A 9,981-nucleotide genomic window follows, 5' to 3' on the forward strand; every position below is an offset into this window, starting at 1 on the left:
CAGCAGAGCTGTTAAATAACAAATCAATCCTTTTTGGTTCCTTAACAAATTAACAGTTCTCTTTAGCCTGATTCTTTTTTGATTTAGAGCTGTCTTCAGCACTCCCTTTGCCTACATCCAGTGCTTGGAGATTGAGGTCTATCACAAACACAGTCATGGTGTTTAGGGCCACTAAACTCCCAGCCCCCTTGACGTCAACGTTGCATTTTTTTAGCCTAAATGGTAACATTGCACTTTATATGGCTCAGTATTTTATGGAAGAGGTTAATGGTTTTTCCTCCCTGCTTTCTGTCTCTTCCCGTTGGGTGAGGAAGCCCCCTGAGGTAATTGTGTTGTATAAATACACAGGTAGAACTACCAGAAAAGCTCAACCAGCTGTCATTGGGTATCCAAAGCCATAAGCTAAGGAGCACTGAAGACAGACTGTAAGTCTATTAATAACGAATCGGGGGACCCGAGAGATGCAAATAGTGGCAATGTCTGAAGGTGTTCTAAGTTACTGGATAGCCTGTCTGGTTTTCAACAGTGCTTTGAGCCTCCCTTTGAAGTCACCCCTTTTGGACTCTGAATTTAGGGATGCCAACTAGCAAGGGTCATAGAGCACAATGATCCCTTCTGGCCTTAGAAGCTTGTCTGACTGCCTGTATAACCCAGAACTTCCCCCAAAACATTCCTTTGGAACTGCAGCTTAAAAAAAAAATCCCCAAAAGATGCGTGTGGAAGTGCAGCCCACTGCCCCACATGCATGTCTGTCAAGCTGGGCCGTTGGAGTACTTTCAAGGGAGCCAGAAGATCTGGTGAGTGCTGTCTTGACTCAGTGACGCTGCCAAGCGTGTTTGTGTGGCCAGACCAGGAGCACTGCAGTGTGTGCAGCTTCCTTCGCCAGCAGTTGGTGACAGGTCAGCAAAGGTTTGTGACTTCGGGGTAGCCATTCTGTGTCTCCAGGCAGTTTCTTGCTTGTTTCTGTAAGGGCTGCCACATCTTACTGAAGGCTGAAAATCTGAGGAAGCATTTGCTTCTCTGGTGCTTAAAGCTGCAGCGCTGTCAAAAGTTCTAAATAATCTGTTGTTCCTTCCCCTCCCAGGCAAAACCAGATTTCTGTATCTAGGTCAAGCAAAACAGCTGCTCGTAAACCACCGTGTTTGCCTTTGCACTCTGGGATGTCCCTGGCATGCTGGATTCGTGACATGGTACTTGAGGCAATTAATCCTGGCATTGTCTGGTAATCAGAGGAGTTTCACCATAGGGTGATTTAAAACTTCTCACACTCAGCTTCCAGGAATTTGACGTTTCGGCCCGTAAGCAGTCCCGTCTTTGACACACATGGAGACTTTTCCCAGTTGGGTGGTAGAGAATCTGTTGGAAGTACATGTTCCCAAGGCAGCTGTAGCACCTCTCTCCTAAGCTGTTTTCTGGAAGGTGTCCCAAATGAAACCTAGTCTCTTTGGATTCCCCTAGGAAGTGGCTGTGTAGTAGAAGCAGTCTATTGGTCTTCCAGGAGCATGTTTATAAAACATCACCTCCATGACTGCAACCCCACCCTCGTATCTTCACATCCAACCAGCAGAACTTGCATGGAGGAGGGAGTTGGCTTTGTATTGTCCAAGCATTATTAAAAGTCTGCCTTGTGTGCATTTACCCTATTTTGGACCCGGATGGTGCAGATACTGTATTCTCATTCTAGATCAGTGGTTCCCAAACTTTAACAACCTGTGAACCTGTCAAGGCTCCTTCCCCACTCTGATCTTTAGGGTACAGATGTGGGGGTCTGCATGAAAACTTCTAAGCTTAACTACCAGCTTAGATCTGGTCCCCTGCCACCACTCCCAATGGGCTAACTCCCTTCCCTGGGTAGCCTTGAGAGACTCTTCCACCAACTCCCTGGTGAACATAGATCCAACCCCTTGGATCTTAAAACAAGGAGAAATTAACCACCCCCCCTCCTTTCTCCCACCAACTCCTGGTGGATCCAGATCCAATCCCCTTGGATCTAAAAACAAGGAAAAATCAATCAGGTTATTAAAAAAGGCTTTTAATTAAAGAAAAAGGTCTAAATCATCTCTGTAAACTCAGGATGGAAAATAACTTTACAGGGTAATCAAACTTAAAGAGCCCAGAGGAACCCCCTCTAGCTTTAGGTTTAAAGTTACAGCAAACAGAGGTAAACACCTTAGCAAAAGGTACATTTACTAGTTGGGAAAACAAAGATAAAACTAACACGCCTTGCCTGGCTGTACTTACAAGTTTGAAATATGAGAGACTTGTTCAGAAAGATTTGGAGAGCCTAGATTGATGTCTGGTCCCTCTTAGTCCCAAGAGCGAACTCCCCCCAAAAACAAAGAGCACAAACAAAAGCCTTTCCCCCACCAAGATTTGAAAGTATCTTGTCCCCTTATTGATCCTTTGGGTCAGGTGTCAACCAGGTTACCTGAGCTTCTTAACCCTTTACAGGTAAAAGGATTTTGGAGTCTCTGGCCAGGAGGGATTTTATAGTATTGTACACAGGAGGGCTGTTACCCTTCCCTTGATAGTTATGACAAAACCCCTTTCACTAAAATGTCAAGTCTCGCGAACCCCTTCCTCAAAATAAATATTTCCAGGGATTTTCTCCTTTACCTGAGTATAAATTATAAAAACAGTAATCTGGGAAATATAAAATTTGTTTTGATGAAAAGCTTATTACACACTTTATTATTAATTATTATTTATCATTACAGTATTTTATTACATTATGAAAACGGCAACACTCTTCCAAGATCTTACTTTCGTAGCTTGTATCACTTTGAATAAGTCTGTTATAAGACAAGGCTCCAACGTTTCATGCTGTTTCACACCTGATACTCCTTGATGAAGGTATTTAAGAAGTCAACTTAGAGTTCCTTCTACACAAGCATTCAGGTCTTGAGCAGTCCAGACAAACAACGCACGTTACAACAAAGCTTAAACTTGTTCTTCCTAATCATTTTAAAAACAATATTAGCTGCCTATTTAATTTTAAAAACAGGAAAAAATATCCACCTCCCTTTGCATTTCCTATAAGGAGTTTTGAAGTTTAAATCTCAGTGTGATAGAGATGCTTGCTTTGATCTGCTTCGCTCTTGGACGTCCAGGGGCTCCGGGCTGCTGGCCCCATGCTGCCCAGGGTCCCTAGGGACAGCTCTGTCCGCCGTTAGGGAATTTGTTCCCCGCGGACAACCTGTAACATTTCGCGAACCCCAGTTTGGGAACCACTGTACTAGATTAATTCACCAACACTGCTGCTGTACGTCTGATGTGCAGCGTGTAGTCTGCTGAAGAGCAGATTCGATACGAGCTGTGGCTTCACTCTTCTCTTCCCTGAGCTCTCCTACTGAGAGGTGAACAAGAGAAGTTTGTTCTTGCTTTGAGTCCAATAGCTTGGTGCATTGTTCAAGGATCTCCTATATAAAGATGCTACTTATCATCTGTCTACATCTTTATAAGGCCCCCATCAGTGCAGTATTTGAGTGCCTGTTTCCGCCCAAGTTGCATAACCTCTCTGCCTGTTTACACAACAAGGACATCTATCACTGTCTTTAATGTTGAGAAGGTAAGAGTTTGATTTCAGGTTTTGGATGAGGACAAAATGGAGCCTTGATTACATGCCAGGCGTCTGCTCGTGGAGGTGAGGCTGAACATGATGATGATGTTTTTTGGATTTGCAGCGTTCGCCTCTGCAGCAGGTTGCCCAGCTCTACTGTCCAAGAGAGGAAGCTCATCCTGGGCTCATGTAATTTTGATCCCGCCCCCTCTTGATAGGGCTGCCTGCCAGAGGTGAATTCTCACTGAGCGATACCCTCCGGGCAGCCTGCATGTAGCTCAGAGGTTCTGGGGAAGATTTGTTGAGGGGCCAGAGAAGGCCAAGCCTGACTGCTGCTGCTTGGCAGGCCACTAGCCTTTTCTCCTGAGCCTTGGTTCCCGGAGGGTATACGTGGCAGCCCTCTGTGCCCTTGGCCACTAATCTCTTGTTTTTCTGTTAGGCTCCATCCAGAGATAACGGATTGCAGAGGGCAAACTCGAGAGGTTCTGGACTCCTGGGACCTGAATCTTAATGTTTCTCCACCATAGGCAGGTCGGGGAAATACCCTTGTCTCCCGGGTTCCCTATTTAGTTCCCTAATAAGTCACTGGTGATCATTGTGTGTCCCTAATAGCCCAATTCAAGAGCTGGAGCTTCCATCCTCTTCCCCTCAGTGGAGGAGGAGAAGATGGAAAAGTCCTAGACATACAAAAAGGGCACCCTAGAGGTGAGTGAGTCTGACCACCCGTTCATTCTGTATGGTGCAAACTGAGCTCGAAAGCCTTGCTTGGTTGGCAGGTGTATGAGTGAGGCCTGTGGAGCCAAATAAAAGGCTCCTGCCCTAGAGATCAGAGCTCGGGTAGATCTTGGTGAGAAAGAGACCCCTCCCTTCTGGAACTCTGCAAGGCAGTAACCTGGGTATCCTCCTGCTTTCTCACAGGTCTGTGCAAGTGCTCTCTTGCCTATATGGGGACATCTACTGGCAGCTTGCCCATTACTCCTGCGGTGGCTCCCTCTGCTGGACTGTTTCAGCATTGCTCCCTGACCCAAGTTTGGTCTGAGCATCTTCAGTGAGTATGCGCCCATCTAGGCTACGTCAGCTGCTGTTTTACACCCCACCTTCCATAGGCTTCCCTCATCCACACAGCAGCGTGGTCCAGCCCATATGATCAGCCTGCCTGTGTGAGCAGAGCATCTAAGTAGCTAGACCTGCGGGAAGAACTATGCCGGAATTTCTCTCCGCCGGAATCTTTGTCTGCAAAGAAGGAAATGGATAACAAAACTGAGTTTGCAACATGCACTTATCTTTAAAAAGCAGCCAACTGCATTGGTTGTAAATAGGGAGGGTGTCAGGAAATGTGGGGAGAGGAGTTTACTGGAGTGAAGGAAATTCTGGCTGCAGCAGCCTTATTCCCCTCTTGCTCAGTGGATTGGGGCTGTGAGAAGTGACGCTGGGTCTGCTTGCGGCCTGCAGTTCAGCCTGAGACTCTACGCCACCCCCTGCCCACCCTTCTTGGGCTGACTGCAGCCTCTCCAGGTATTTAAGCACCAGGCCTAGGAGAGTCTGCTCAGCACCTGGCTGGGTTCTGCCTAGTGAGCAGCTGGCAGGGTCAGCCTCTGACAGAACGAATGCCCGTGATGCGGGGGAGGGGTTGGACTGCACACTCCAGCCCTGGGATGTGTTTCCTCAGCACCTGGCTCTGTTTCCTCAGCTCTGGTGCAGCCCTTTGGGGCATGATCAGCTGTTGAAGGCAGGGAGACTCAGAGGTAGAATTTCATATACCCAGAAGCATAGCTGGGGCTGGGGTGGGGTGGGGGGTTGGGGTGGTGTCAGCTTCTCCGTGCGTGCAGGGGCTCTTGGAGCTGCCACTTGCAGGGGGCAGGCAGCAATCCAGGCTGGGTTCTGCAGAGTTAGCACCAAATGAGGCTCAGAGGAACCCCCGGCCTCGCCCTTGGCTGGGGCTGCTCAGAGTCCCTGCCCGCGGCCCCGCGGCTGGTGAGGGATTAGGGGGAAAAGTCTCCTCCAGCAGCCGGGTCTTCCATAGGAGGTGGTTTCCCTCCCTCTTGTGGAGTCCACCCCCTCTCTGCTTGCCACTGCCCCCTGCCTGCCAGGAATAACTCACTTCTGACTTCCAGACCCTGATGACCATCCATGGCTCCTGCCTGGGCCAGGATGGGAACACCCCACAGGGCAGGGAGTTTCAAACTATAGCCGGGGAGAAGATACCCCAGAACCAGCCCCAAGGGTTTTCTCCCTGCTCCTACGCTCTGCAGGTCACTTCAACTGGGTTCTGGCTCCCAGCCACCGTGCGATGTGGCTGCTGCCCCCTGCCCCTAGATCCCTGCCCCGATTTCCCCCCGCCCCTCCTCCCAGCACAGCAATACCCCTCAGCCGTGACTCACAGCAGGGTGGGCGGTCCAAGCCTCCTGCTCTTCTCTGGCTTCAATTGTCCATCATGTATCCTAGGGGAGGCAGGCAGGCCTGGTTATTTAACAGCATGCAGGGCACCAGCCACCGCTTGGATTTCTGTCTTTCAAGGTGCCCCCCACCCCCGATCCATCCGGGCAGAGGAGGGGAAGGAGCTGGGTGGAGAGTCAGTCCCCAAGATTATTGGGATCATTTTGCCTTTGGCCTCGTGCCCCAAAAAGGCCAGGAGAGGTGTTGTGCACACAAGTCCCACTGGGAGTTGGCGTGAAGCACAGTGTGGCAGAGCTGCTGCCCTGGCTCTTTGCCTGCATGGCTGTGGTAGCTGGGGTGGGCAGGGCTGGGGCTTCCTGTGAATCTCTGCCCTCCCTGTACAGGCTGCAGGGGGACCTGGCTGGGGCCAGTGCCTCGTGCGGGTGCGGGGTGGGGTCCGGGGGAACCAGGGTGAGACCTTTGGGAGGCAGGATCTCTCCCTTGGGCCTGCTCCTGCTGCAGGTGCCAGGCTTGCCCAGGGCCAGGGCAGAGGAGACCCTCTGGCCGCAGAGCCCTCTCGCATCTGGCTGCAGGGAGTCTTGGTTCCCCCTTTGTCCCAGGGAGATGGGAAGGAGCGGGGGGGGGGGGGGGGGAGTTGGGTTTGGTTGTGTGTGGACAACGGAGGTCAGCCCCTCCCCCCTGTTAGGAGTGTGCATGTGGCGCTGGGCCCCGGACTCATGGGGCAGGGAGGGATAATAGAAGAAGAGCTCCAGCTCTTTTCTTACCTATCAGCTGCTGGGCAGCTGCTGCTCTCAGGGCATCCTTCTTGCTCAGTCTCCCTGGGCAGTCCTGGAGCTGGGAAGCCAAGAACCCAATTAGTCCCAAGCCACACATCCTTCCCAGGCTGAGGGGAGCTGCCTGGTAGGGAGGTGAGGAACCCCTGGCTGTCAGAGCCCTCTCCCCCTCGATTCCTCCCATGGGGCAGAGATGACTTGTACAGGAGCCATCCTCAAGGGTGGGGGATGGGGCTGAGTCACTGAGGGGGCTCCCTGGAGCAGGGAAGCTCCCTGTGTGATTAGGTCTTCCCACCCTCCTGTCCTGCAGGGCCCACACCCCAGAGCTCACTCACCAGGATCCTGCAGGCTTCGCTCAGGAAGGCGGGGATGGCAGGGGCCGCCCCCTCGGCTAGCTGGCTCCGCACGAGCGTACGCAGGGGCTGGTAGCTGAGGAAGGGTGCGCACTGCAGCAATGCCACCCTGCATGCCTGCCAAAGAGGGCGAGAAGGAAACTGGTTGAGTCCCTGAGCGCAACGGGCTGCCAACTCTCAGGCTCTGTGTGGCTTGGGGAGACTCCGCTGTGCCGGAGCAGCAAGGAGCCACCTCTTTGCAGAACCTCCTCTGGCCTGACGGTTGTTCCCCAGGCCCCCACAGCCCCCATCTCCAGCTTGGCTGGGTTGAGGGGAGCCAGGCCCGAGTGCTGGGGCCGGGGAGGTACACTCCTGGAACAGGGGAGGGGCCATTCCCTGTGGGTCCCCGGTGGGCGGTTAACAGCACTGCCCGGTGACCAACGTACTTGGCCTCCCCTCAATCCCAGGCACTATCGGGGGCTGCTACTCGGCTGGGGCGCGGGTTGTGGTGGGATTGCTGCAGGAGGCTGGTCATTCCCAGACAGGAGCTAGCACACAAGTGAGGGCAGGGCAGCAGCAATGGAGACCCAATCGGCCTCAGCGACCTGCCCTTCCCTGTGGCCCTGCTTGGGTTAGGTCACTTGCTAGGGGCCAGAGATAGACCTGGACCTGGCCACTAAACAGGGCAGGCTGTAAAATGGAGCCACAGCTGCGGAGAGGCTGGCTGGGCAGGGAGGCCGGAGGTGCCTGTGGGGAATGGAGGAGGAGAAGGAAACCCCACAGATCTACCCCACAGCTACACTCTGAGGGCTGGCAGAGCTCTGTGTGGGGTGGGGGAGGGCTGGATTAGTGGGGGGTCCTGGGTGCCAAAGGGCAGCACTGAGGAGATCTGGGGCTTGGAGGGGGGAGTTTGCACCATCCTTGCCATGTTGTTAGAATGCCCCCAGCCACCCCTGCCCCTATGAGCCCTCAGCTGCACTCACCTGGGCCACCTGGGGGTCCCCGTCCTGTAGGTGGATGAGCAGTGTCCCCATGCTCTTCTCCACCTCAGCCCCAAAGAGGGATGACTTCTTGGAAACAAATTTGCTGAGGTGGCCAAAGAGCTCCATGGAGGCCCGCCTCAGGCCGCTGGTCTCCTGCAGACAGGGGGCGCAGGGTGGTTAGAGGGGACAGGCTCAGGCCCTCACATGCTTTGGGAATCAGCCTGGCAGCTGCGGAGCCCGGAGAGGTTTCAGTTAGTTCAAACGACAGGACAATTCTCTGCAAACTCCCCTCTTTCCTGCTGGGCCCCAGGGCTGCTGAACAATTGTGGGCCCAGGGCCCAAGAATGATTGCATCCCTGCCTTCCCTAGCAGAGGAGCTGAGCTGCCCCACAAATCCAGAAATGTGCCTGCATCGGACACTGAGCCCCCTCCACGGGAAGGCAGGTCCTGAGCACCTTCCCCTGTGGGGTGCCCTATAGCGCCATGGGGCCTGCCCTGCTTGGTACTTACATCCTCAAAGAACGTTCTCGCCTGCAGGGCCAGTGGGACGGCGACGTGAGCCTTCAGAGGCGCCTTGGGGTCCCGCAGCATCCAGCAGAGCCCTTCCATGGCTTCCAGAACGGTGCGGGGGTCGCAGCATTCGCACACGGCGCGGACAAAACTCTCCAGGATCTTGTCTCGCTTTTTCCTGACCTGCAGAGAAGGGGTTGGACGCCGCTCGGTGAGCAACGCTCTGTCAGCCTGAGTGTAAGCAGAGTCCGGGCAAGTCAGCCTACAGCCTAGTCTGCTCCATAGGAGCCACAGGCTGGGGAGAAGGGGAACCAGGCGCTTCCTACCCAGCCCTCTCTGCCTAGTCTCCTGCCATTCCAGACCCACCTTGTCCGGGAACTCGGTCACTGCGTTCCTGAGGCCGTGCAGCGCTCTGCCTCGAACGTGGATGTTGCTGTCCTCTGTCCGCTGCAGCATGGCCTTCACAACCTGCTTCCGCATCGCCTTGGGCTCATTCTCCATCAGCAGGGGGCTGCCGAGGAACTAAAGGGACCGAAAGGAGCTGTCAGAGAGGGCTGGGCGAGGCCAGGAGGAGCAAGGGGAAGGGAGTATGATCAGGGGCCAGGAGGTGACATCGATCTGTACCGACTGCTGTTCAAGCAATACACCACCGGGCCCATCTCTCATTGACTGACCAGCTATTGGCCCCCTGTTCCATCAGCTTCTGGGCCTGGCTAACCCTCCCCCCTGGTCTTCCAGGCTCACCTCTGCGAACAGGGCGGTGCAGGCCATGCGTTCGCCCTCCTGGCTGGCCTGGAGGCTGGGAAGGAGAAGCTTTGGGATGCTCTTCAGGGCCAGGTTTGGGTGGGTCACTATGGCCCTGGGAGAGAACAAGAGTTCGTGTTGACGTGTGCATGACAACCCTGCACATGCCGGAATCCGGCCCGGTCCCGGCCACCCCCTCCCATCTCTGCCCCACTGGGCTCCAGAGCGAGAACGTGACTCCTCCAGCCTCTGTCCTCACCTGCTAAGGAGAGTGAACCCCTCGGGCTGGGCCTCCTCCAGCAGCTGCCAGCCTCTCTCCTGGTCCATTAGCTCCACAGCTGGCTGACTGCCCCTGAGGCGCAGCACCCGCGCCAGGGCCTGCACGGCCATGCTGGGAAGAGAAGGAGGCAGGAGATGGTGATGCGGGGATTCCTGCTCTATGGGCGGGGTGGGGGCGGGCAGGACTCCTTTGCTGCAGCACTGAAGGGATCAGGGTGAGCCTAGAAGCTGCCCCACTTCTGCCTTTGGTTCTCCCCCCGCAACTGTGGGGGCAGGGGGGAGTGTCTGCAGATGTGACCTTCGCTCTCCTCCAAAGATGTGAAAATTGCCCCTCCCCGCCCCGCCCAGGAAACTGACCCTGGGGAGAAAAGGACATGCATTGCCCCCCTGAATGCCCTGCTGCC

The 9,981-nt window shown here is 54.3% G+C and overlaps 1 protein-coding gene and 1 long non-coding RNA gene across 2 annotated transcripts; both read right to left on the reverse strand.

The window, feature by feature from the left end:
• Positions 1-2,738: 2,738 nt before the first annotated feature.
• LOC135975247 (uncharacterized) lies at positions 2,739-7,196 on the reverse strand. Its single transcript, XR_010592178.1, has 4 exons — positions 7,065-7,196; positions 6,721-6,790; positions 5,941-6,000; positions 2,739-4,792 (listed from the first exon to the last, which is right to left on the reverse strand). It is a non-coding gene; the product is annotated as an uncharacterized LOC135975247 (long non-coding RNA).
• An 824-nt stretch (positions 7,197-8,020) lies between these two features.
• Positions 8,021-9,688, reverse strand: LOC135975131 (protein maestro-like). The gene is made up of 5 exons (XM_065565183.1): positions 9,558-9,688; positions 9,299-9,413; positions 8,921-9,076; positions 8,555-8,737; positions 8,021-8,197 (listed from the first exon to the last, which is right to left on the reverse strand). Exons 1-5 carry the CDS (start codon positions 9,686-9,688, stop codon positions 8,021-8,023), a joined length of 762 nt encoding a protein of 253 aa, XP_065421255.1.
• Between the last annotated feature and the right edge of the window lie 293 nt (positions 9,689-9,981).

The sequence above is a fragment of the Chrysemys picta genome, chromosome 13, assembly GCF_011386835.1.
Source record: "Chrysemys picta bellii isolate R12L10 chromosome 13, ASM1138683v2, whole genome shotgun sequence".
NCBI lineage: Eukaryota > Metazoa > Chordata > Testudines > Emydidae > Chrysemys > Chrysemys picta.